The sequence below is a fragment of the Onychomys torridus genome, chromosome 6 (assembly GCF_903995425.1).
Source record: "Onychomys torridus chromosome 6, mOncTor1.1, whole genome shotgun sequence".
NCBI lineage: Eukaryota > Metazoa > Chordata > Mammalia > Rodentia > Cricetidae > Onychomys > Onychomys torridus.
Genome location: NC_050448.1, coordinates 56,826,790 through 56,854,452, shown reverse-complemented (window position 1 = coordinate 56,854,452; position 27,663 = coordinate 56,826,790). Strand labels below are relative to the sequence as shown.

At 43.2% G+C, this 27,663-nt stretch overlaps 1 protein-coding gene across 2 annotated transcripts in view; it reads left to right on the top strand.

The window, feature by feature from the left end:
• Rxfp1 (relaxin family peptide receptor 1) overlaps positions 1-27,663 on the top strand; it is a 132,838-nt gene that overhangs the window by 70,851 nt on the left and 34,324 nt on the right. The window contains exons 4-10 of one of the 2 annotated variants that reach the window (XM_036190591.1): positions 963-1,068; positions 4,724-4,795; positions 11,752-11,823; positions 21,960-22,031; positions 22,118-22,189; positions 22,961-23,035; positions 26,483-26,554. In XM_036190591.1, the coding sequence (XP_036046484.1) occupies positions 963-1,068; positions 4,724-4,795; positions 11,752-11,823; positions 21,960-22,031; positions 22,118-22,189; positions 22,961-23,035; positions 26,483-26,554 (541 nt within the window). The remainder of the gene's footprint in view (positions 1-962; positions 1,069-4,723; positions 4,796-11,751; positions 11,824-21,959; positions 22,032-22,117; positions 22,190-22,960; positions 23,036-26,482; positions 26,555-27,663) is intronic. The other variant, XM_036190592.1, reaches the window with a different exon arrangement.

Genomic DNA, 27,663 nt, shown 5'->3' with positions numbered 1-27,663 from the left:
GATTTAGTCTCCCACCAAAGGCTTTATTTATTACTTTTGATACTTATACTCAAACAGAAGCTTTCAAAGGGACATGAAGGCCCCACACTATCACTTCTCCCTTTGGAGACAGAAGCCGAAGATTTCGTTCACTTTGTGGCAAATGAAGGTCAATCCAATATTTAAGAAAAAAAAACAAGGTGAGCTGGGAAGATGGATCATCTTCTCCTGTGCTGGGTTCAGTAGTCCATCCCACCATGGGATTCATTTCATTGTCTCCTATGTCTAGAGAACTTAAAAGAGTGTAAGGAACTTTGTTCAGGAAACTCTCTTCTTTCCCCAACCCCAAGTTAGTCAGCTTTCCATGATCATAACAAAGATCTGAGGTGGGGGTTGTACAATTTCTCAGTGTTTAAGAACACTTACTTCTCTTGGAGAGGACAGGAGTTTGGTTCTCAGTGCTCACCCCCAACCCACCCACTCGCACCTCCTCTACCCCCGTCCCCTAACCCCACCCCAACAAGCAGGCGCTCACAACCACCAGTAACTACCAGCTGCAAGGGATCTAATGCCCTCTTAGAGCACCCAGGAATGAGCATACACACATACACACACACACACACACACACACACACACACACACACAGGCAAGCACCTGTGCTCAGGAGCTCACACACAAATACACATGCAGAGACACACAAATGAAAAATGAATCTTAAAAAAAAGAAAGGAAAAAGAAAAAGGGATAGGCTCCTCAATGTGTGTGTTTCCTAATGTTCATGCTAGACTGGTCTGGTCTTGAAGGTAATTCAGAGCAAACTGTGGAACCTTAATTTAAATCATTCCCTCAAGTGCTTGGGTAAAAAGCATGATAGACTTTTATCCTAGTCAATATTCTCATGGCTTTGCATTTCTTTCTCTTCGTTCCCCTCCTCTCCCTGGTCCCTCACTTCATCATTCCTTCCCGCTTCCTCTCTGTTCAGTGGTTGGCTCTGTGCCCATGCATTGTTTGTGCCGAGATCTAGAGCTTGACTGTGATGAAGCCAATTTACGAGCTGTCCCGTCAGTTTCTGCCAATGTGACTGTAATGTAAGTAGCAAAAACTGGCTCATCCTTAAGGCTGGATAGAACTGCAGCGAAATCACCAGGACTGACACCAGGTCTTGACTTCAGATGCATGTTTGTTCAAAGACTGTTCCATCTGTAGATCAGTTACAAGGAATTGTTCACAGATGGTTTTAAATACGTTTAAATACTAGACCTCACCTTAAATTACTCCATAAACAATTCTGTGAAGTGTTGACTGCTCACTATATTTCATCTGAGCAAAGGATGCCATCCATTTCAATTGCTGTGGAGCAGGTCCGGGAGGGGAGCTAAATAAACTGCTACCCACAGCTTTCTCATTACACAGAATTTTTATTCCATGCTTATGGCAAGAGCTGTTTTAGAGTTTATTACACATAAAGAAGTTTTCATGTACTCTTGTGTACAAGCAAATTTAATTTACTTGAGGAATAAGTAAAATATATTGGATAAAATATTCTCAGAACTTCACATTTAAATTAACTTCTAAACGACATTTTGACTCAGACATATTGATGTTGTGGTCTTTTCTGATGAAATTCAAACTTACGTATAGAAAAGGAGAGTCTTGTGAAAGTGTCAGTGTTGGTGGTGCTAAGTTTCTTGTTCTGTTATTTGAGCTCATCCAGACTTCAAGCAGCACACAAACACATATTTTGATCCAGTTGTTGTTGTTGTTGTTTTTTAAAGAACTCGATGCAAAGTAAAAGCTTCAATATATTTTTTTATTGAGTTGGTTGGGTTTGGGGTTTTGTTTGTGTGTGCTCTTCACCCATGTGTTTTAATATCTTGTGACTCTGGCTTTTTGGTTCGTGCAGACACAGTAAGAGTAACCCTTGAGTACACAGGTGTTGGCAAGTCTTGCCTTTCTCAAACAACCTACCAGACAACCCAGATGCTTGGCACACAGGTAAAGGAGCTGCAGCAGAGTCCCATCAGGCTCACAGAATCCGGGTGTTGTCCCATGGATCTCAGTCTGGGAACATAAACAGAGAACATGGGGAAATAATCCACAAAAACTTGCTCTCTGAAGGAGGTGACCTTTCCTGGACAAAGAGGAAGCATCCGCTAGTGTTCTTCCTTTCTTGCCTCCCATGGCTTATCATAGTAATTAGTCCTGCTAGGGAAAAAAGTAATGATTTCCCTCAAAGAAACTGAGGGAGGTCCTAGGAAGAGTTTCTGCGAATTCATTGGTGAAAGAAATAATTATCACCTCCACTGCTTACATCAAGTTACTGGAAAGCCCAAATGAAAGACAGATCAGCCAGTCTCATTTTTCATTTTCCCACAAGTAATATTGGAACCCCTTTGCCAACAATGCAACTAATCTTTGTGAAAGGAAGGAACAGAGGAGGAATGCTGTAGGGATGGGGGTCAGGAATAACAGGGTAAATAATTTAGTTACATGATGATTTGATCTAAAAAGAAATGTTCTGAACACACACACACACACACACACACACACACACACACACACACACACACACACATGGATAGAGACTGACAGACAGACAGATAATGTCTCAGTCAGCTTTCACCCAGGAAGGAAAGGCGGGAAGGACAGAGGAAGGGAGGGAGGGAGGGGGGAAGGAGGGAGGAAGGGAGGGAGAGAGGATGAACTAAAGCTAAGATCACATCCTCCAAGAAGACAAGTTAAGGATGTGGCTAAAGCGACTTCAGGGCACCCACCCTGGGTGACAGATTGATGGAAGTATGGAGGCTAGGTCCCAGTAAATAGGAATGATCAAGACTTAAATGTTAAGTTTCTTATTTCAATTTAACATTAACAGGTCATTTGGTGGATATTCAACAGCCATTTATAGATGTAGGTATAATGCTCAAAGGTTTAAGTCTACAACCTTTGATTATTTGGTTTTTTTTAAAGCATTATTAGACTTGGAGTGTAACTCAATAATATTGCACTTGCTTAACATGCATGAGGCCCTGAATTCATCATCAGGACTGTAAACACACATACACACACACACACACACACACACAACTCTGAGTGTGTATATACCAATAGATAAGGCAATACAGCACTGTCTTGTGCTTTTGATTAAACCACTTGATTCCAGTTGTTCATACAGACTCTTCTCTGCAGATCCTGGCTCAGTTTCATACCTTGTTTTAGTCTGTTTGGTCTGTTCAAGAGGGAAAAAGCTCTAGACTTTAGTGTAAATGTATTACAAGACTAAATATCAAGTTCCATGACTGAGTTCTTCCGGATTTTGAGTTGCAACTATTATAGGAAAATATCAGGAATGACCTAAATCACATGTAAGTAAAGTACCAAAGAAGCCTAATCATCCAACGAGTGTTTATTGAAGTCGAGGCTTTGGGAAAATGTTTCAAATAAATGCTAAAGAGTGAAATGGGCAAGCACAGATAGCTATGAATATTTATACATTGTTCTAACTCAATAAATGTTAACTTCGAGAGTTGACTTTTAGATCCCCAAACTTACCCACTAAAAAGCAGAGCTCTGACTTGCCTTTTGCTCTCTATGACATACACATACTATGTATGAATGTGTGTACATATATGAACCAAATGGATATCAAACTTTAAAATATAAAAATGTTTTATGTGATGAAAGTTTGAGCTAATCTGGGTTTTCTCTAATCAATGAAAATAGTACCTACCCCTTTTAGTATCAGGACATTTTGAAATATAAATGAATCTATTTGTGAAAATATTTTGTATCATTTAGAAAGAATGATATTTGTCTATAAACTCTGGGCATGCGCTAATAAGGATCCAGCTTTAAAAAAGAAATTTCTTGCAGATCCTTGAAGGAGCCTCCCTCCCTGTATAGTAAGCCACTCCACTCAAGGGTGGTTAGCCCTTGCTTTGGGGGTTCTCATAGAATCTCACTTTGCACCTCTTTTCAAGAATATTAAATGTGCTTCCTTGCATAGTCTTTGGGATCCCAATCTTCTCTTACAAAAAGGGGAAATGTCATCATCCCCATTGTTTTTCTAGATATCCTCCAAAACTCCCAACACACTGAAATAATCCCTAAATAATGACTTTGAAATGAATGTGTACATAAAAAAACATAATAAGAATAGGACAATGAAATGCCTTCTTATCCCTGGGGACTAACTCTGAGGCTAGTTTACAGGCAAGGGATATCACGAGTCATCCAAATAGAGTGTGAGAGTTAGGGAAGAGATATTGCTTGCCTTTCAAAAGCCCATGGTGGGAGTTTAATAGACCTTTATTGAGAGAATGAATGAATGATGAACAAATGGATGAATGAATGAATGAACACGCTTTTAAAAGCACACCAAATTTTCACCTAGGTCATTAAACCAAATTAAAGTATTTAATGATTTATCTTTCCACAATATAAACACTTGAAAGACTGTAAGGCAGAGTTTGGTTTGGAGGCTGAAGAAGAACACTGGTAGGAAAGGAAGTCTCAGGAAGCTAGGGTGAAGATGAAACAGGTTTAGTGGGGGACGCTCAGCCACCCAGAGTGACTTGGAGAAAGCGTGACTAGTTCGGCATTTTGAGTCACTCCTTGAGAAACACATCATTAAACCAGTGCGTGCAGCTCAGAATCCAGCTCAAGATCGTTGATGTTATAATTAGAAGTAAGACATTAAAGTGAAAATCCACTCAGCATGACTGAACTATGTGTGTGTTTCAGGTCCCTGCAGCGGAACTCCATAAGAACACTCCCCCCCAACGGCTTCAGGAAATACCACGAGCTCCAAAAGCTGTAAGGAAAACTTGAACTCTGGCCTTACATTGAACCTGCTGTCTGTGCACCTGTTTATTGTTACTTCTGTAGAGAATAGCATCATACCACATATTAAGTCTAATAATCCCACCTGGAGAAATTATATATCTCTTAACCGGAGATTTACAGGTAAAACTTCTGAGTATTTCTAGGAGACATTCTAGGAAAAAAAACTCAGATAACTATCCCCAAACAAACTGGATGGAGCACATGCACTGTAGATCCTCCACCACGCTCCATAGAATGGAAATAGGTATTTCTGCTTCCTCCTGTCATGGAGCAGTTCAAGGCTCATCTCAGAGAAAGGTGTGCTGAGTGTAGGGCCAGCAAGATAGTTCAGTGTGTAAAAGCACTGTTTTAGTCATTAGTCAAGGTTCTCTAGAATAACAGAACACTATATATGGGAATATATATGTATATACATATATATACATATATTTATATATATATGGGATTTATTAGAATAAAACTATCCAGCACAGGCACCAAGCCTGATGACCTGTGAGCAACCCCTGGAAGGAGAGAATGGACTCTCAAAAGTTGTCTTCAGATCCTTACATGTACTGCGTGATGTGTACATATACAAACAGATGAGTGCAAAAAAAATAAATAGGGATTGCAAAGATGCCTCAGCAGTTAGGAGCAAGCATTACTCTTTCAGAAGACCAGAGGTCAGATCCTAGCCCAAGTCAGCCATCCACAACTGTCTGTAACTCTAGCTCCTGGGAACCCAACACCTCTGGCCTCCAGGAGGACCAACTCATGTGCACCTATGAACACACAAACACATACACATAATCAAAAATAAAATCAATGCTTAAAAAACATTTTTTTAAGATGTAATGATATTTTTCCAAGACCCACTATCACTACTGAATAGTGGGCTAAGGATGCGGCTCTGAGGAAGAACACTTGTTCAGCATGTGTAAGACACTGATTTCAATCCCCGGCACCACATGGGGTTGGGGGTTAAATTGTGAAGGATTTGTCTTGGTCAATGTTCTATTGCTGTGAGGAGACACTATGACCACTGCAACTCTTATACAGGAAAATATTTAACTGGGGCTGACTTACGTCAGAGGTTTAGTTCATTGCCATCACAGCAGGAAGCATTATGGCATGCAGGCACGTTACCTTATTTTTTATATGTCCTGCTTGCTTGGTGGCTGGCTAGCATCTCTTTGACTCCGCCATCCTTCTTCCCATCATTCTCAGTTTGGCCTTCCCACCTAACTTCCCAGCCAGCTACTGACCTGTCAGCTTTTTATTAACCAATGAGAGTGATACATGATCACAGTGTAGAAAAAGATTGTGCCACAGCGGGCCTTAAGTAGCATTGGGCATGCCTGTCTCGGTAGTTAGAGTTTTCCTGCCTGGCCCACAGTCAGGACAAATCTCTCTCACCCTCCAGTTCCACAGTCGCTCAGACCCAACCAAGTAAGCACACTGAGACTTATATTGTTTACAAACTGTATGGCTGTGGCAGGCTTCTTGTTATCTACCTTTTCTATCTTAAATTAACCCATTTCTATAAATCTATACTTTTCCATGTGACTCGTGGCTTATCATTACCTTACATCCTTCTTGCCATGGTGGCGGCTGGCGGTGTCTGTCCGCCCCAGCCTTCCACCTCCCAGAATTCTCTTCTCTCTTGTCCCACCTATACTATCCTTCCTGCCTGGCTACTGGCCAATCATCACTTTCTTTATTTTAACCAATCAGATCAACACATTTAACATACAGAACATCCCATAGCATGTCTCACTTCAGGTGAGCCTCATGAATGTATTCCCAAAATCCACAATAACCCAAGGTAATCTCTACATCATTTAGGTCAACTTTATGACTAAATTGTAAATAAATAATGAATTATTGAGCTCAGATTCTCTGTCCCTGAGGCATACTATCAAGAAAACATCTTGGAACTTCTCACTTTATTTTCACGGATGCCTTGATTTTATTTTGGTGCATTAATACATATATGTACTTTCCTAAGATAATAGATGGACTTAGTACAAACTCATTGCAGTCACTAACATATCCCCAGTAACCAGGAGTGCACTGCCCAGGGCAGGCCGGACCTGAAGAAGGGTGAGGCTGGTATTGAGGCAGGACAGGGTGGCATTTTTTAACTCTGTCCATCCTCTGGGCTTGAGATCTCCAAAGTCATGTCAGAAAATGTGGACTTGATTGACACATACATAAGCTGGCGAAGAGTTCATCCAGGACTTATATTTAGTAATATACATCAGATTGGCCTGTGTGAGAATGTGCTGGCACCTCACAGCTCTCAGATGACAGAAGCATCAGTCCTAAACTACCTCCCCCTGCTTGCAAGGACCATCTCCCAAGCCCAGCAAAGCACCTGTGATTCTGCTCATGGTAATCCGTGTAAGCAGCTTCTCCTGGAGTGTTGTCTGCGGGTGAGATTTCAGGGTATACACTAGATGGCCCCATCACAGTGTGGATGACAGACCAGCAGCTGATGCAAGGTTCTTCACCTTATAAGAGTCTTTGATACTGTGGAATTGAAATGTGTAGAGAATCAAGCAAATGGCCCAGCTAAGGGGATGCTGAGGTGGGAGTGGCCTCTGAAAACTCTATCCATGAATTGTTGGAACTCCTTCCAGGAAAAGGTTTTAAAGAAGAAAAAGTGGACCCAAGACCAACCACTGGACAGAACCAGTGGGAGCCCTTCCAGAAGAAGACCTTAATCCAGGGGAGGTCACCAGTAGCAAGCAGCACTCAGGTTTACTCATGTTGCTTGTAATGAAGACTCACTGTGTCCAAGAAAGGAATCAGAGTATAAGAAACATCACGAGTGAGGTCAGGACCAGAACCATTAAAAAAGGCATCTATCTGGCTAGAAGAAAATTGTTTGAGTGGATTTATATCACCTCACTTGATTAGGACTAAAGGAGAGAGGACTCCAAACATCTTACCTCCTCCAAACTCTCAGGCGATGCCTTTGCCCTACAGGATTGAAGATGGCTTGGCAGCCCTTCCAACCCCCACACCTCCTCTTGCCAAAGGAAATAATCTAAGTCTCTGCACTGCTTCAATATGTGAAAAACATGCTGTTAGGCTACACCTTGCCCTGGATGGGCCAGTATCATAAGGCAGCAGTTCATTCCACTTTGAGTACTGATACAGAGGCAGGATGACTCTGCCTTAGTGTTGTGGTTTGAATCTCAAATGTCCTCCATAGGTTCAAGTGGAAGGTGATGGAAACTTAGGAGATGGAGCCTCACTGAAGGAAGTGGATGGTGGAGGAGGGGCATGTAGCCCAACCCCACTTCCAGTTCTCCCCCAGCTCCCTCAGCTCTCTGACTGCAAAAACCACTGGCAAGCTGCCTCCTGCTCCACCTACCAGGCCTGCCCTGCCTTGAGCAACTGTGTTTCCTCGAACTGCGAGCCAGAACAAACCCTTCCTCCCTTAAGCCGCCTTTTGTCCAGTGTTTTCCCACAGCCACAAAAAGAACGTGAACTAATGCTATTGTGTTTGTGTGCACAGACACCACTGCCTGTCAAGCACACACCGCGAGACACTGGCAGATACGTAACGTTTTCCTACAAGTAAAAAAAGACCACCTACCCATTTGTCAACGTCATTTGGGAACTCGTTGGTGCATGGATGTATTCAGACCACATCATAAAATCCAAACCCATGAACTGAACCACCGCCAGCCCAACAAAGAGCCGAACATCCTCAGCTAAACCTAGCACTATTGTAGGCTGGCTTCCCCTACCTGTCGGCTGTCCACCCTATGCACATGTCAAAGGACCAACACACAGAGAACTCCCAGCTATCCTGAGGGTTTCAGCTCAGCAGTCCCCAACAGGTGACATGACCCACTCAGATTGCTGTCCATCTATCCATCCAAATCTAGTGCCTCGCCCCCACAGTCCTATGTCTGGGAGGTTCAGCTCTGTGGCTGTGCCTGCCTTCGTCCGATCTCCAAATGTATCTGTTCATGTTTCATCTGCACGCCTACATCAGCTCTGTCTGCCTTCAGTGAGACCTCCCTGAGTTACAGCCTCTATAACCTTTTTACGACAATTCTGCAACACCTCCCTCAAGAGTCCTAAGAGTTAATATGGGTAATAAAGGAACCTGTGACCACCCATGGTTCTCAACCTTCCTAATGCTGCGACTCTTTAATACAGTTCTTCATGTTGTGGTGACCCTCAACCCTAAAATTACTTCATTGTTACTTCATAACTGTAATTTTGCTACTGTTATGAATCATAATATAAGAATCTGATAAGCAAGCCACAGGTTGAGAACCATTGTTGTAAAAAGCTATCATGACTACTTTATAAACTGCAGCCAACCAAAACAATAACTCTTGCAAATTTGTTGTTATTCACTAAGTTCTGACATGGTAAAAGACACAAACATGTCCATCTATGTCTGACATCATCTGCTCATGACAGACATAATTCTTTAGTTTTATCTTCTAATAGCAAAATAAAAAGGAAGGCACAATCCACAAAAGGCCAAGGCCCAGCCTTTGTTGTCAGGGATTTGTTTGTCTTTCTGATAGTTTAAACTGTGTAATAAATGTGATGTTATTAAAAATGATATAATAGACAGAAATAGAGCAAAACCAAATGAAGAATTAGTTACTTAATACAAACGAACTATTCTAAAGCACCAGATAACATGGAAAGATTGTATTTTATGTTTGAAAATAAAACTCAAATGACAACCCATTTTTCAGAATTTCTCAGCTGAAAAAGGGCTCTTTGTCCAAGAGCAGGAGAATTGGCCTCCCTCCTTGCTGCATTGGGTGATCTAGCCTAGGCAGTGCTGGAGAGCTCGCCCAGGTGTTCAGGATGAGGGAAAGCTGGCGGGCTGACCAACCTAGCTACCAGCCAGGCCCAGTACCAGGGCTATGAGTTGGCCCACCTCAGCATTCACCAAATCTATGAACTGTTGGAGCATGTGAAGGGGATGAACCTAAGATCCAAAACAGCAGGAATCTCCATGACACAGGACAACAGGATATCCAAGAGGAGCCCCAGAGAGAGCCCATTGTTAGTGGTATAGCAGAAGCCAGAGGCCTTGAGTCAGACCATTGATTCTTGGTAATGAACGCTTGCAAGTGAAGAGGAATGGACTGAAGGGCAAACTGTGTACCTCAACATGCCACACTACAGCTTCCACATGACATTCTTCTTTGCTTGTTTGCTTGTTTGTTTTATTTTTGTTTTTGTTTTGTTTCTTGGGTTTTAGTTTTTCATTTAAATTTGGTTTTGATTTTGGAAGGAAGTTGCAAGAGCAAAGGGCAAAGGCGAGGAGACAAGAGGGGAAATAAGTGAGATCAAAATAATGCATAATGCATTATGTGAAATCCATAAAGAATCAATAAAAGTTAAAAAAAATTAAAAAAATTTTAAAAATTAAAAAAAAAAAAACCTCTTCACAACAGGGTTTCTATATAGTCTTTGTGGAGTCCAAAGGCTCTTCCTGTTCTCCAGCACCCCCTTGTGACCACATAGTTAAATGGCATCAATAGTCTACAGTATTCATACACAGTAAACATTTTGCTTGCTTTTTTTAAAGATTTATTTATTTTTATTTTACATCTGTCTGTGCACCTGTGTGGGCCACAAGAAGGCTTTGGATTCCGTGGAACTGGAGTTACAGATGGTTGTGAGCCATATACTAAATATATATTACCTACCATGACTGGGCCCACAGCATGTCATGTGAAACAATTTCCTAAGTAAATTTTCCAATGAGAGTCAGATAGAATCAAATTTCAAGTTAACTCAAATCCATTCCTATTGATTTCTTTCTTACTGCTTCTAACAAGTCATATACAAATTAAAGACACTCTCCAGAGCAATGGTGACCTGGATTCCAGAGCAGAAGGCAGACCTGCCATCTTTGCTTTGTCATCCCTCACAACCCAGGGCAGGGATCCACAGGGCAGCCCGGCTGTGCACAGGTACCCAGCACGGGAGAGCTAAGTCCTGGGGCCTATACTTCTAATATGCAGTCCATTGAGGCCAAGCTGTCAGAGAACTCGAGGTCACTCCATAAGCCTGCATTTTTGTCTTGACGATCCAATCTAGTTCATATTCTTCCAGTCTTGATCTTTTTCTTTACATGTCACTCTTTGGCCATGTAAACCCCTTATAAAAGATGTCTCAAGTGCTTTTGTGAACAAGGTTTAGGATGTCCAATTAACCAAACAAAATTGGATTTACTAAGATGTGGTGTTGCTGTGCAATACGGTTTGTGGTATAGGGTGTCACAAACACTTTGGGGGGGGTGCAGTGCTAGCTCTGTGTGAGCACTTACAAATCTGGATCAGTGTAGCAGGAAATTTTTAAAGCCTGCCTTTCAGGCCCATGTGATCAGTGAGTACTTTTCTCTGTATTAGTTTCTCTCTAGAAAATTCTAGATGGTCACTTTACTCCTGTACCTTTACAGCTTCAAATTTTTTTAATTTTTTTTTTTACCCATTGAGAATTTCATACTATGTATTTTTACCATATTCATCCCACACTCCTCCCAGTTTTGCCCCCCACCTCCCCACCCCTCCCAGCTGTGAGTCCTCTTTCTGTGTGTATGTTTCTTTAATGACCCACCGAGTCCAATTCGTGTTGCCCATATACTCGGAGGGGTGTCATCCCCTGGAGCATAGTTAACCTACCAGGGCCCATACTCATAAGTAAAAACTGGCTCAAGAGCATTACAAATTTAACAGCAAAATACCAGTTGCAGCCACTTGATCTACTGCGTCTCCCTTTCCTCTCAAGTCAATTTCTAATGCCAGTACAATACTTTCAGTAAGATGTACCATCTCAGCTGACAGAGGCCGTCAGCCCGAGCGTGTGCCGCCACCACTGCTGACATCCGCCAGGCTCTTGCAAAGCTGATGACATTGTTTTGTTTTCTCTTTGGCTCCTCTTGGTCACAGGTGCCTGCAAAACAATAAGATTCGCTTCGTGTCTGTCTCTGCTTTCAGAGGGCTGCGCAGCCTCACTAAACTGTAAGTATGGGGTCGGCGGAGGGGGGGTGGTGCTAAAAGGCTCCCTGGACCACCAGCATCCTGTCAGGCTAACCCATTCCAATCAAAACCAGTTCCCCTGCTCAGGACAGTCAGTACCAGGGGGCCTGAAAGTAGTGCTGAATGGACAGTGTCGTAGGGGACCGGGGACATGGGATCGGGGTCACACTGTGTTCAGGCTGAGCCCTGATTTTACTTGCCAGGTGAGTGTCCTGGGGTGCCAGCTCCCTCTACTGCCTGGTTCATGCTCTAACAGTGCCCAACACGTGGCTGCGGGGGAGGGAACAAATGAAAAGGCCGATAGGCGACATTACATATGCCGCACCCGCCCAGCACAGAAGACAAACTCATTGTACATCGGTAATGGCTGCAGGAGTAGCAGTTGAAGGCCTTAGTCAAAGGGAGGAACCTGATGACAGAGAAGAAGAGGGCTTCCCCCGTTGTCCAGGGGATTCTGCTCGCTCTGCTTTTCCCTTCATGCTGAGGGTGAAACCGGTGCCTGAGAGTCACCCCCAACTGCTCACTTATATTTTGCAAGTTTTTGAGATAGTATCTCACTGTGTAGCTTCCTAGCTTGGAACTCACTCTGTAGACCAGGGTGGCCTTAAACTCACAGAGATCCACCTGCCTCTACTTCTGGAGTACTGGGGTTAAAGTCATGAGCACCACGACTGACTTCTCTTATAATGTTAAATCCGACCTTATAAACATTTAACGTACAATAGATTTAGGGACCAGGTAGTGGTGGTGCACACCTTTAATCCCAGCACTTAGGAGGCAGAGACTAGTGGATCTCTGTGAGTTCCAGGACAGCCTGGTCTACAGAGTAAATTCCAGGACAGCCAGGGCTACACAGAGAAACTCTGTCTCAAAAAACAAAAAACCCTGATGGTTGTGTGCCTGTAACCCAAGAACAGGAGGGGCTAGGCAAATAAATGTCTAACATACAATAAATTTAAAAGAGCAAAGCTTTTGACCATGAAATCTGGTTTGTTTCCTATCTCACTTTGCCAATGTCTCTGGCATTCCTCCCTGTAGCATGTATGGGAATTTTCTCTTTTTCAAGGCTGCATAGTATTCTGTTGTATGTATATTACCACATTTTGTTTATTCACCCATCTGTCCATGGGCGATTGGGAATTTGCATCTTATTCTGTTATGATAATACTACTATTACTCAGTCCACACATCTGTGTGAGTGCCTGCTTTCGGTTCTCTTTGGTGCTCGAAGCCAGGGAGTAGAATTGCTGTTCCTGTGCTGATTCTACCTGCTTTTTGCCCCCTTCTGGAAGCTACTGTACTACTTCTCCAGCAGCAGCATTTTTTTTAATTCTTTGAGAATTTTATACAGTATATTTTACCACATTCTTTCCTGTGCCCCAACTTCTCCTGGATCCCTCCCCTTCCCTACCCACCCAACTTCATGTTTTCTCTCTCTTTCTTAAAAAAAAAATGAAAAAAGTCTTAGCTGGGGTCATCCTTGTAGATTCATGGGAGTTTCCCTTGCATCAGGTTTCTACTTGACCCCAAAATGCCCCCTTTCAGTCACCTCTTTCAGTATTCTCCCCCTCCACCCACCCCCAGTCCACGCAGGAGATCTCCTCTATTTCCCCTTCCCAGGGAGATCCATGCATCTCCCCCTTGGGCCTTCCTTGTTTCCTAGCTTCTCTGGAGCTGTGGGTTGCAGTCTGGTTATTCTTTGCTTTACATCTGGTATCCACTTACGAGTGAGTACATACCATGTTTGTCTTTCTGGGTTTGGGTTACCTCACTCAGGATGGTTTTTATTCAAGTTCTATCCATTTGCCTTCAAATTCCCCCAATGTCATTGTTTTTAACAGGTAAATAATACTCCATTGTGTCTATGTACCACATTTTCTTTATCCATTCTTCAGTTAAGGGGACATCTAGGTTGTTTTCAGGCTCTGGCTATTACAAATAAAGCTGCTGTGAGCATAGTTGAAGAAGTGCCCTTGTGGTATGATTGAGCATTCCTTGGGTATATGCCCAAGAGTGATATTGCTGGGTCTTGAGGTAGATTGATTCACAATTTTCTGAGAAACTGTCATTATGATTTTCAAAGTGGCTGTACAAGTTTGCACTCCCACCAGCAATGGAGGAATGTTCCCCATACTCCACATCCTCTCCACAAGCTGTCATCAGTGTTTCTGATCTTAGCCATTCTGGTGGGTGTAAAATGGAATCTCAGAGTCATTTTGATTTGCATTTCCCTGATGACTAAGGATGTTGATCAATTCCTTAAATGTCTTTCAGCCATTTGAGATTCTCCTGTTTAGCTCTGTACCCCATTTTTAATTGGATTATTTGGTATTTTGCTGTTTAGTTTCTAGAGTTCTTTATATATTTTGGAGATCAGCCCTCTGTTGGATGTGGGGTTGGTAAGGATCTTTTCCCATTCTGTGGGCTGCTGCTTTATCTTATTGACAGTGTCCTTTGCCTTACAGAAGCTTTTCAGTTTCAGGAGGTTCTATTTATTAATTGTTAGTCTTAGTATCTGTCCTGTTCTAGTCAGGAAATTGTCTCCTGTGCCAATGCGTTCAAGGCTATTATTTCCCACTTTCTATTCTCTCAGGTTCAGTGTGACTGGATTTATGTTGAGACCTTTGATCCACTTGGGCTTCAGTTTTGTGCATGGTGATAGATATGGATCTATTTGCAATCTTCTATGTGCTGACATCCAGTTATGCCAATCCCATTTGTTGAAGATGTTTTCTTTTATCCACTGTACAGTTTTGGTGCTCATGAATCTACAAGGTTGACCCCAGCTAAGACTCCTAGCAATAGGGGATATATAACCTGAACTGGCCATCTCCTGTGATCAGATTGGTGACTACCCCAATTGTCATCAAAGAGCCTTCATCTGATGGAAACAGATACAGAGACCCAAAGCCAAACATTAGGTCAAGTTTGGTGAATCCTGCTTAAGAAAGGGAAGAAGGATTGTAGGAGTTAGAGGGGTCAAGGACATCACAAGAAAACCCACAGAAACAACTAACCTGGCCCATAGGAACTCACAGACTCTGAACCAACAGCTAGGGAGCCTGCATGGGACCAACCTAAGCCCTCTACATACATGTGACAGTTGTGTGGCTTGGTCTACTTGTGGGACTCCTAATAATGAGAGCAGAGGCTGTCCCTAATAGCTCTTGTGAACCTACTCCTCACACTGGGTCACCTTGTCCAGCCTTAATACAAGGGGAGGTGCTTCATCTTACTGCAACTTGATATGCCATGCTTTGTTGTTACCCTTTCTGAACAGAAACAGAGGAGTGGATGGGTGTAGCACAAATTGTTAAAAATGTCTTATTAATAAAAACAAACTCAGAGCCAGGTATTGGGGTGAACGCTGAAAGATCAAAGAAACAGAACCAGCCACAGCTAACCTCACCTCGCCAACTTCTCAGCCAATCCTGTTTCCTCAAACTGCAAGCCTCTGAGTCCTCATCCAAATGGATCTCAGCTGTCCTGCTGCTAAAAGCCTAAAAGCTTAGCCAGGCCCTAGTTCCTCGTCCTTGTGCCTTACATACCTTTCTGCTTCCTGCTATCACTTCCTGGGATGAAAGCCATGCCTGGCTGTTTCCAGTGTGGCCTTGAACTCACAGAGATCCGGATGGATCTCTGCCTCCAGAATGCTAGGATTAAAGGTGTGTGTGTGTGCCACCATTTTCTGGCCTCTATATCTAGTGGCTTTTCTGTTCTCTGACCCCAGATAAGTTTATTAGTGTTCACAATATATTGGGGAACATAATATCACCACGGGTGGGGAGTCGTAGAGGGAAGGTAGGGAGAATTAATGTGAGGAGAGGAAGAAGGAGAAACTGTGGTCGGGATGTAAAATAAATCAAAAACTCAAATAAATAAATAAGAAAAATGAAAGAAAAAAATTAAAAAAACATAAAGTGCAGTTAGTGTTTGCCAACTAGTTCTGGGCAAGATGCCTGCCCTGAAGTGTGGCTCATATACTTGGTATCACTCCATTGAAGAAAACTGATTTTCCCCTTGCCAGCAGGTATCAATTTTAAATAGCTTCTTGGGCAGAGGTGAGACAGTGCCCATTTCCACTCCTCTGTGCTGGGAGTTTGTCTGACTCACACTTGTGCAGGTCTTGTGTGCGCTGCTTCCTTAAAATCACCCTCCACCTCTGGCCTTGCAATCTTTTCACCACCTCTTCCATGTAGAGTCCCATGGTCTCGAGTGGTGTAGTTCAATAAAGGCAACCTACTCAGGGCCGAGTGCTCCAAAGTCTCCCATTCTCTCCATGGTGTCTAGTTGTAGACCTCTGGGTTAATGTGAAGACCCACAGAGGTTTCCTACTGAGATCTGAATTTGCTTTACCCAGCAGGGCTGCATAGGGTAATAATTGGACCGTGAGTGTGGTTACCAGGTATTTGGATGGGTCTGCACTTGTCTTGTGATATGCTTTGGTCTAGCAAGGAGGAGTCTTTTGCCCTGCCCCTTGGCATTGTTATAAAATGCTCTTCGGAAGAGACAGAAGGGGCTAGTAGATTTGATCCAGGTCCTCCTGAAGCTGTCTTGTGTTTCTGTCTGTTTCCTCTCTGCTATCTTTATATCTGAAAGTTTCTTAATCTTCTCTCCTCCTCATAGGAATCCTTTAAAAGGTGGGAGCTGGCCTCCCACAGGTTAATTATCACCTATTGCAAGAAGCTTCTCTGATGAGGGTTGAGTGAAGTACTGATCTATAGGTACAGCCACGTGTCATTAGCATCATTGTATTTCCATGTTCATATAGCAGAATAACAGTAGTAGGTTTTCCCCCAGACCCATCAGCAATCTCACCTCAGGTTCTTGGCCTCATTAATGCTATCACCTGTGGGTTGCCTCTCATGGCTCGGGCCTTAAATCTAATGAAAAAATGATGGGTTGCCTCCATAACACATGTACCACTATTACACCAGTAAGCATATCTTGCAGACATGTTGTTATCATAGCTGTCAAGGTTCAGAGCTTGGTAAGACTGATGACTATTTGTCTCTTTCTATAGCAGGTATAGAAACTTCTATCACTATGAATGCCAGCTAGCAGGGATGAAATTTCCAGTTGAGTACCAGCTAAATTTCTTCATGTTATATTCCATTTGTTTGTTGTTTCCAGCAATAGGGTCTTAGTGTCAAGTTGTGGAGGCTAAGGAATAGCACTGGCAATAGTCTATAGTGTTTGGAGAGGTCTATGGGACCCCTTTGGTTAAAGACCCCCACAAAGTGTAACTCATTCCTGGTAGTGGGGGTGGGGGTTACTTGGTACGATGTCTGGTTGGGGCATTATCTTCCTCCATCATGTGGTGACTCCATTCATATTCTTTATATGTATGTATGTGTACATATATGTATATATATGTATGTATGTGTACATATAGTGTATATATATATATATGTATACATATATACATATATGTTTCCTTGTGGATTTTCAAAAGCCCCTTAGTATTAGTCACTCTTCCCCACACTCTCACCTGTACCTGGACCTCCATCCCCCACTTCACGCCTCCTGCTCTCCCACTCTCATCCCTTCACTCCTGTTCTAACGTCTCCTTTATTTATTTATAACACTGTCTTTGAAACGCCTTGCTTGGTGGCTGCACTGTTTTAATCTCCCACCAATCACACATAAGCATTCTAGAGTCCGCCGTCCTCAGCCACACTCATTCTCTCCCAGCTTGAAGGATTGTTTCAATACTGACTACCCTAGTGGGTGTCGAGTTGTGTGTCGTGGTGCTTAAGAGGAAAGGAAAGCCATGTTTTCCTCTTAAATTATGTATATGGACATTTTGCTTGTCTGTATGTCTGTGCACCTTGTGCATCCAGTGCCTGAGAATGGCAGAAAAGGGTGTCAAGTTCCCTGAGATTGGAGTTACAGCCAAGGTTGTAAACTACCATGTGGATTTGGAGAATCAAACCCAGGTCCTCTGGAAGAGCAGCAAATGCCCATACCCACTGAGGCATCTCTCCAGCCCAGGGCATCTTTTTAAAAATAGGCTTTTGAAATTCCATCACATTCATCCATGTCCTTACCAAACAGCCTCTTCTAAGCTAACAGATCTGAAGCTCGGGTGAATGAGCAGCTCCCTAAGTTTCCCCTGCTTCCTTTTGGGGTTAGGTTTTTTTCTTTTCAGTTTTCTTACATTCTTTTCTGGTGGAGGCAGGACACTGCACAGGCAGGACATGGCTAGTGTGGAGGTCAGAGGACCACCTCAGTTTTCTCCTTCTAATATGTGGGTCCTGGGGGTTGAACTCAGGTCACCGGGTTTTGTAGCAAGCACTACTGACCTGCTGAGCCATCTCACCAACCCTGCTTATTTATTTTCATCCTACCTCAATCTCCACCTTTACCCTACCGATCTGTTTCTATCATATTTTTAGTCTATGGTACCGAAGTGTGATGTCGAGTCAAGAACACCTGCAATTGGAAGCAAATGGTCCTGGGCACCTTAGCCCCTCCCCTCCTTCTGTTCAGAACCTGTTGCCCTTGTCTTGACAGCATTCCGCTCATTCTCACCTGGCTCTACTTTCCTCTCCACGGGTGTATTTGCAACTTTCTGGACAGCATCAGCTTGGCTTCCTGTTTAAGACACAGGAAACATTCTTGAAAGGCAGAATGGAGCAGGCAAAGAAGTTTTTGAGGCTCCATCTCTTCCCACTTGTTCCTTGGCACCAGTCTATTGTGTGACTGTTACCTCCACATTATCTCTAGTTTTTTTAAATGTCATGAAATGCGTGCTTTTGTTCCTACGTGAAAGTATTCATCCCATCCTTTACTGGGCAAGTCTTCAGGTAGATGTCTCTGGGACACAGGACAGTAGGTCAGACATACTAAGGAGCTGCTTGCTACCTAAGAAAGTCAGGGTTCCCTGAGCTGTTCTGGAAGGTACCAAGCTTCTCATTGTCTGGAGAGAAAGCAATACCATAGTATTAGTACTTACGTTGAATCCCATGTTGCTCACACCAACTCTGCTATACCAGTCAGACCTTCCTCACTGTGGCAAATGCCTGACAGAAATGACCCAAAGGGGAGGAGATTCCACATGGCTTGTGGTTTCAGAAGTCCAGCTTTGCAGGCAGCCTAGTGCAGTCCACATCCCTGAGGAGTCTCCCCTGACCCATAGTTAATCCTCTTGGTAAGACCCTTCACAGACAGTGTGCTTTACTGATCTCCTACATGTTCCTCAATCCAATCAAGTTGACACTCAAGGTCAATGTCGCAGGTACTCTGTGAGAAGTGACCATTTCTGGTCTAGAGTGATGCAGGAGGGCTCGGAGAAATGTAGAGGACTGGACAGTAGAGATGTGGGTGAGGTGCAAGGGTGGATCCATTGCCTTGTACTTAGGGGATGGGTGTTGATCCATGACAGAGCCCTGAGGTGTTCATGGGTGTACAAAAGCTATTTCTTAGGTCTTCTTTTTGCCTGCCAGCATCCAGGCCAACAAAGCAGAGAAGGAACTGGCTTGACCTAAAAGACAAACAAGTAAAAGTCAAACCTGGGGTAAAAATAATAAATAAAAGAAGTCATATTCCTGGCAGAGTTTTTGCAGGTTGTCAACTATAAAATAGGAGAAAATTTTTAAAGGGGGGGAATTTTTTTAAGTGGGGAGCTGGGGATGACAGAGTGCTGGCCTAACATACACAAAGCTCTGGTTTTGATCCCCAGTACCACTTAAAGCCAGGTGTGGTGGTGCACTCCTACAGTCCCAGGACTTGGGAGGCAGAGGGAGGTGGGTCAGAGTTCAAAGCCAGCCTCAGAAGTTGGAGGCCAGCCTTGTCTAGATAATGCCCCGCCTTTTCAAAGAAGAAAAAAAAAAAATACTCCCGAAAGGACAATAATGGAGAGATGCCAATGTGTTCCATTTATCCGGCCAAGTGAAACTTGAACAAGTGCTTGCAAATGAATTATAGGCAGAGATGTGGCAGAAACAGTGTCTAACAGTGATACGTGCGGAGCTCAGATGGCATGACCTGTCTCCAATGTGACTGCAATCCTATGAGGGAGGAACTGAATGCATGTCTTAAACAGAGGAAGCTAGCGCTCACCAGAAGGAAGTGTTTGCTCCAGACCACACTGTTGACAGTCAATAGAAGAGTCAGAAACCAAATATTAGTCACAGACTCAAGGCAAAGATTCCCTCACTGAGGAAACTGAGATATAAACACACGTGGCAAAAAGACGTCAACACAGTATAACAGCACTGGCTTGCTTTGCAGGGAGAGAGGTGAAGGTGGGTAGGCAAAAAAGAGTCAAACTCATTAATAAACCATATCATGGCCTTTTACCAGCATAGCCCCCCAAGTTCATTCCCAGGGTCCTGCCACGGTGAATGTCTTAGCTAGGGTTTTCATTGCTGTGAAAAGACACCATGACCACGGGCAACTCTTGTAAAGAAAACATTTCAGTGGGGTGGCTCGCTTACTGTTTCTGAGGTTCAGTCCATTATCATCATGGCAGGGAGTATGGCAGCGTGTAGGCAGACATGGTGCTGGCTACATCTTGGCTTGCAGACAACAAGAAGTCGACTGAAAGTCACACTGAGGGAAGCTTGAGCAAAAGAGACCTCAAAGCCCTTCCCCAAAGTGGCACACTTCCTCCAACAAGGCCATACCCACTCCAGCAAAACCACACCTCCTAATAGTGCCACTCACTAAGGGATTATGGCACACTGAAATTTCTAACAGTCCCTTAACTCCTTCCTCTCTTGTTGCTGTTGCCCTAACATTATGCTGTTTCCCCTGCCTAAAGTAACTCCTGCCACTTCTTTGTGTAACACAAATCTTAAAAAAGGGCTTATTAATTAAAAAAAAAAAAAAAAAACCTGGAGCCAGGTAGTGGGGTGAATGCTGTAAGATCAGAGAGACAGAACAAGCCACAACTAAGCTCATCTCACCAATTCCTCAGCTGATCTCGTTTCCTCAAACTGGAAGCCTCTGTGTCCTCATCCGAATGGATCTCAGCTAAACTGCTGCTAAAAGCCTAAAAGCTTAACAAACCTAAAAAGCCTCTTAGTTCCTGGATTTCATGCCTTATATATCTTTCTGCTTCCTGCCACACTTCCTAGGATTAAAGGCGTGTGTCACCATGCCTGGCTGTTTCCAGTGTGGCTTTGGACTCACAGAGATCCAGGTGGATCTCTGCCTCCGGAATGGTAGGATTAAAGGTGTGTGTGCCACCATTTTCTGGCCTCTATATCTAGTGGCTGTTCTGTTCTGTGACCTGAGATAAGTTTATTAGGGTGCAAGATATTTTAGGGAACACAATACCACCACATCTTTGCTTTGTGAACACCATGTCTTCATCCAAGATGCTTCGAAATTGTGCCTCCTTTCTGCCTCCATTCCCTTGTCTTCCCCAGTGTCCCATCTTTACAGACCCGATGCACTCTGCAAATGGAAGAGTAGCCACATGTTGTACACATCCCTCTGGTTTTTGTGTGTTGCCTAGTTACCTGTTCACCTCCCTGCCCTGCCGCTCCAGATTCAATGCCCTTCAAAGAATGGGCTGATATACCTGTCACAACTCACCCATTTGGGTAGTTCTCTGTCACTACAACAAAATTCTTGAGATAATTAACTTATAAAGAGAAAACATTTTTGGCTTACACTTTCTGAGCTTTGTTTGTGATCGACTGACTCCGTTACTTTGAACCTGTGAGTGAGGCAACACACGCTGGTGGGAACCCGTGGTAGAGCGCTCACCTACCTCATGGCTGGGAAGTAAGAAGAGAAAGACATCCTTCAAGGGCACCTTGAAGAGCACATCCCCAATGACCTGAGGATTCCCACAGGGCCTTACTCCCTTAAAGGTCTTCAGCCCCTCCCCCACAGTGCCCCAGGAAGCAAAGTCTTTGACCCATGTGTACCTATGGAGGTGACAGCAGAGTAGGTCGTTAACACATAGACAATTCACTAGCCAGTTATGGGAAATTAAAGGCTAGAAGGGACAGAGAAGCGAGATGGGCCCTGAGAAGTCCAACGGCTGTTAGTGCTGTGGTGAGTGTGGTATAGGAGAGAGTTTAGGAGGGGGATGGCCATCGTTACCTTCCTCCCTGAAAACACCACAAAGAATAAACTCACTGCCCTTATGTCTCCTCCAGGTACCTCAGCCACAACAGAATAAGCTTCCTGAAGCCAGGAGTCTTTGAGGATCTCCACAGGCTGGAATGGCTGTATGTGTCATTTGTGCGGCGCTCCCTTGTGTCAGTTTTAATGTCCTGAAAATACATATGTCACTCTGCTCTCTTCCTACTGACAGGATAATTGAAGACAATCACCTCAGCCGAATTTCCCCACTCACATTTTACGGACTGAATTCTCTTATTCTCTTGTAAGTACTCAATTAAAACTAACAGGGAGGTGAGATGGCTCACTGGCAACCTGATTCAATCCCCAGGACCTACGTGGTAGAAAGACCGACTTCTGCAGGCTATCAACTCTACATGAAAAGGGGCATACACATGCGTGAATGCACACGTGCACAGAGAGAGAGAGAGAGAGAGAGAGAGAGAGAGAGAGAGAGAAATAAGTAGATCAATGCCATAAAAACTTTAAAGTATTCCAAATGAAGAAAGAGACGGAAATAAAAAGGTTTAATTTAATTTAATTAAAGCATAGTAGCATTAAATTTGTAATTATTAAATCCTAAAAGAAGCTTTCTTGACTGAAAACCACCTTGCCCATATTCTCTAAGGCTACTTACAGGTCTGACCATTTTGTAACTATGTTCTGCCAGCCCATCAAAACTGAGCACATCTCCCTGTTGTACTGCGCTCAAGTACTCCTTAGCACCATCCCTCCCCTGCAGCAACTTCAGCAAAGGAAAAGCTTCACACAAAGGCTGCCTCCTCTGCGCAGCCACTGCTGATGGGTGGGCACAGGCTTCTGCCTGCAGACTAGCCTTGCTGCTCCCTGCGTGAGATCTGCTGTGGGTAAACATGTCCGTACTACCAAAGCATTTCAGGACTTCAGGGTGTATGGAGAGAAAGCAGTGGAAAGATTTGCAGTGTGAGATTCTAGCTGTTTCTGAAATGATAACTGGGTTTGCCCAGAGATAGAAAAGAAGCAGAAAATGTGATTTTGGTGCTTTCTTTCTTTTTAGAGTGCTGATGAATAATGTCCTCACACGTTTGCCTGACAAACCCCTCTGTCAGCACATGCCCCGGCTCCACTGGCTGTAAGTCACTCTCTCTCTCTCTCTCTCTCTCTCTCTCTCTCTCTCTCTCTCTCTCATATCTATATCATATATATAATATATATGTAATATATATATATATATATATATATATATATATATATATATATATATGCTACATTTTCTGAATTTGACTAACTCATATTAGACACCAGGGGTCTTCGGTGCCAGGTGGCTAGTGTATCAAGTTTCTTTGCCTTATTTTGTTGCATTTTTATATTAAACATACTCATTGACTAGCTTCTCTACACCTTCACCAAAATGCAATATCGGAAAGAGAAAAAACATTTTGGAGCCAGGAAGAAGGAAGACAGAAGGGACGTCACCTGGTTTGCATCACACTTCCTTTTCCCGCTGCCAGTTCACTCTCCTATTAAGTTGACACAGAAAGCTAAGCCGTTTTAGTTTTATCCCTAAATTCTGAGCGATGAGAATGTGTTGCTTGGCACTAATCATGAGAGGATGAGGCTGTGAGATGTTTTGAGACAGTCCCCAGAGGTTCTGTGTAATGTGTTGGCACAATGGCTTTGCCTAGTAATAAATATCACCCCACTAGTTAGAGTTCAGTCACCCAGTAAATTTGCCCGTTTAAATATAGGTTTGGTCAGGTGTGGTGGCTCACACCTGTAATCCTAGGAGGCTAAAGCAAGAGGCTGAGGAAGGAGAATCACCACAAGTTCAAAGCTAGCCGGGGGTATGGAGTGAGGCCCTGTTATTTTGTAAAATGGACTAAAGGGGTTTATTGTGTCTTGTTTTATTAAGAAATGACCAAAATTACTATTTAAAAGTTCAATCAACAAACTGCCTACCAGAATCAGGAAAACTCCCTCTATTTCTTGTTTCGTAAGAAATTTTCAAAAGTGGATTGCTTGGTATCCAAGTCCACAGAAAACTAGAAGTGTCAAATTACAAGGACAAGAAGATAGTGAGAAACACCATCTTTGTGAGTAGTGGCGAATGTCGACCCAATTGCAACAGAAGAGAAAAGGGTCAGCTAGAACACAAGGCAGCTGTGGCATGTGCTCATTTAGAATCCCACCAGGGAAGCAAGCATGTCTAAGTCCAGAGGCACCTCGGTGTGACAGCCCAGCTCTTTCTGTACGAGTCAATGACCTTCCTTGTAACTGACGTTTGGTCCAAAGGGTCCTCTAACAGCCATTGCAATTCTGACTTAGTGATGGAACACAGCTGAGCAATACTTACACCGGCAATCAGCAATTAAAGCTGTGTGTCTTGAGAGAATGGAGGTTCAGCTCGATGGTGGAGTGCTTACTTAGTGCACAGGGTCCTGGGTTGAAGAGAGAGAGAGAGAGAGAAAGAGAGAGAGAGAGAGAGAGAGAGAGAGAGAGAGAGATTATTATTAGATTATTATTAAGTTTTTTTAAACAAGGTTTTATTATGTAGCCCAGGCCGGCCTTGAACTCACTCACAGTTATCCTCCTGCCCCAATCTCCGCAGTGCTGAGATTGTAGAGGTGGAAGCTGCAGCAGGCAACACTTAATGAGTATTCGCGGATTCTTCAGAGAGCACTGCCACCTGGTGGTAGGTTCATGATCTAACCCTTAGCAAAAACAAAAGGAACAAGGTCTGACTTCCAAAAGCCACTTTTGTAGAGCAAAGACTTTGCCTCCAGAGGGTCAGTGTGCTGTTTATTCTGCAGCCTGACTTCTTAGGCTGCTCTCCATTATACATACACCCTCTTCTTCAGTGCACTCAGTTTTTAGATCCCTTCATTCCCAATCTTTCATATATATGTCACTCTGTCGATGTCAACTTCGGTGCAGTTCCAAAAGCAAGGCTTCAGTCCCCCTGGAGCCGGCAGGACACCGGCTTTTCTCTAGAGCTTTCCGACTTTTCCTTGGAGGTTTTGGTAGCTCTCCCACACGTCTGTCGCGCATGAATCACTATTGCTTCGAAGTAGCTTCATGCCGTCTAGCAACCACTCAACTACGTGTGTGATGCCCTTAGACCAAGGGCAGCGTCCAAGGCAGTATATCACTCCCTTCTGCCCTGCAAACTTCTACCATGCACCTGCTGCTGGGGCCAAAGAAGAGGGGCCGTGTGAGAACAACTCCAGCTGGGGACACAGCTCAGTGGTAGGGCACAAGCTTCATATGTGCAAAGCCTTGCACTTGATCCTCAGTAGGAGAGTTCTTGTGGTGACCTCTCCACAGAGCACAAGCACTCCAGGGGAACGTCTACACAGCGCCCCCTGCTGGAGAGGCAATCCCGATGGCTCCCAGCAGTGGCAAGCTGTCGGGAATCTTTCCCCTGACATAAGTGAGGGAGACAGGAACTGGATAGTGTCTTCTGGAGACCATCACAGAAAACCACAGCTGTCAAGATGCAGAGAACAACTGATCAGGGAGCACACAGCCCCAACAGATGCATCTACAACACAACTCCCGCACCTAGGGCGCTAACGGAGCAGCGTATCAGAGGGGCGTGGGGTGGGGGTGGGGGGCACAGACAGATTGTAAAACCAGAAGGACAAGGAGGGAGGATGTGTCTCCTAGAATAGATAGGAAGCTATACCCATGATACCACAGCAATACGGTAGCGTAAGCAAGACTCGAATAACGATAGCAATAATGGATAAGCTAAAGCCATAGGGGGGAATCTCTTGGGGTCCCTTCCCTTAACAAAGAAGTACAGGCAACTAATGACTTCTGGAAGAGGGAGACTTGGTCTTCCCCAGTGACGAGCACCTAAGTGGTCAACTCTGAAATCGTATATATACAAACAACACTAAACAGACTCAGCAGACTGTTTTTATATATTTATGTATGTATGTGTGTGTGTGTGTGTGTATGTGTGTATGTATGTATATATGGTAAAAATAATAATCAAAGAAAAGGAGGCCAGGCATTTAAGAGGGAGTAAAGAAGGATGGGAGAGATTAGAGGAAGAAAATGAAAAGGAAAAATGGCATAATTATATTTTAATGGAAATTTTTAATTATTAAGATACATAAAGGAATGAATATTGTCTGCTCAGCCACAGCCTCTGTAGCCTAATTGAATCCTATGGCTTCATTTCTGCTTATGGAAGCACTTTGCACCTCTGGACAAATGTTTAATTTGCTTGACTACTAAATATCTGTAAATAAATTAGATATTTCTCTTTTTCTTCGATTTCTTGGAATAATAATATCCATGTCATTGTGGACACATGATAAAGATATGACTCAAAACATTTTTACTTCATGGTACTGGGAATTGAACCCAGGACCTCACATTACTTTTACTAATGATATAGAAGACAGACTATAATACTACATGTATATAGCATATATATGTGTAAATTCAACTGCTGTACAAATGATCGTAAACAGAATGTAAAGGAAAGATATTAGATAGCAGGTAATCCTTAGCCAATTTATTTCTGTCTATGGGTTTAATTTGATTGTGTTTTCTTTTTATGTTCTAGGGACTTTGAAGGCAACCATATTCATAATTTAAGAAATCTGACTTTTATTTCCTGCAATAATTTAACTGTTTTGTAAGTATTGTCTTTTTTTTTTTAAGTAATGTTGACTCTCCTTACAAACCAAATGAATCTTTTAAGTGGGTAGAACTTGGCCTGAGCATGTACAGAGACAGGCAGGTGTGACTCCTTTCCTCATCTGTGTGTGTGTGTGTGTGTGTGTGTGTGTGTGTGTGTACCCCCAAGTCACACATGCACACCCTGCCTGTGAGTGGAGTCCCCTCGGAGGGCACAGACTGGAGCAGTGCTGACATGTGATGGTGACTCTCATCACTGTGCCTGTGCTTCTGCCTTTATATTCACTGCATTGTTAGTAGTGTTTCCACTTTATTCTGTCTTGTAAATCATGACATAGTTTCCTTCTTTTGTGTACATTCGTCTACTTGTACTCACTGTCAGCCACTGCTTTTTCTTCTCCTTTTTGGCCTCCTACCTTCCCCCTCTCTTTTATCCTCTCTTTTGTACATTTAGAAGTTGCCGATGCTGTTGTTGTTTCCAAAACATGTTTTTATTTCTTATTCACGTTCTTCACATTAACTTTGTCACTGTCATACATTCTCGTTACTGGAAACTTGTTCGTTTTCTTTCTTTTTCCTTTTCTTTTCATCTTGTCCTGTCCCTTGGTCATGTCTCTTCCCCTCTGTCCTAGTTTGCTTTGATAAACACCATGACCAAAAGTAACTCGGGGAAGAAAGGGTTTATTTGGATTACATTCCAGATCACAGTCCAGCACTGAGGGAAACCAAGGCAGGAACTGAAGCAGAGACCATGGAGGAACACTGCTTACTGGCCTGCTCATTGGGGATAGGGGATGAGAAAGTCAGCATTATGCATAAAAGTATAAACAATATGAAAGAAAACATCAGCAAAAGAAATTAAGATTTTTTTTTCAAAAAGAACAAATAGAAACACTAGATCCAAAAAACTAAATGAAACAGAGGGCTGATCTCCAAAATATATAAAGAACTCAAGAAACTAGACAGCAAAATACCAAACAATCCAATTTTAAAAAATGGACTACAGATCTAAGCAGAGCATTCTCAATAGAAGAATCCCAAATGGCCAAAAGACATTTAAGGAATTGCTCAACATCCTTAATCATCAGGGAGATGCAAATCAAAACA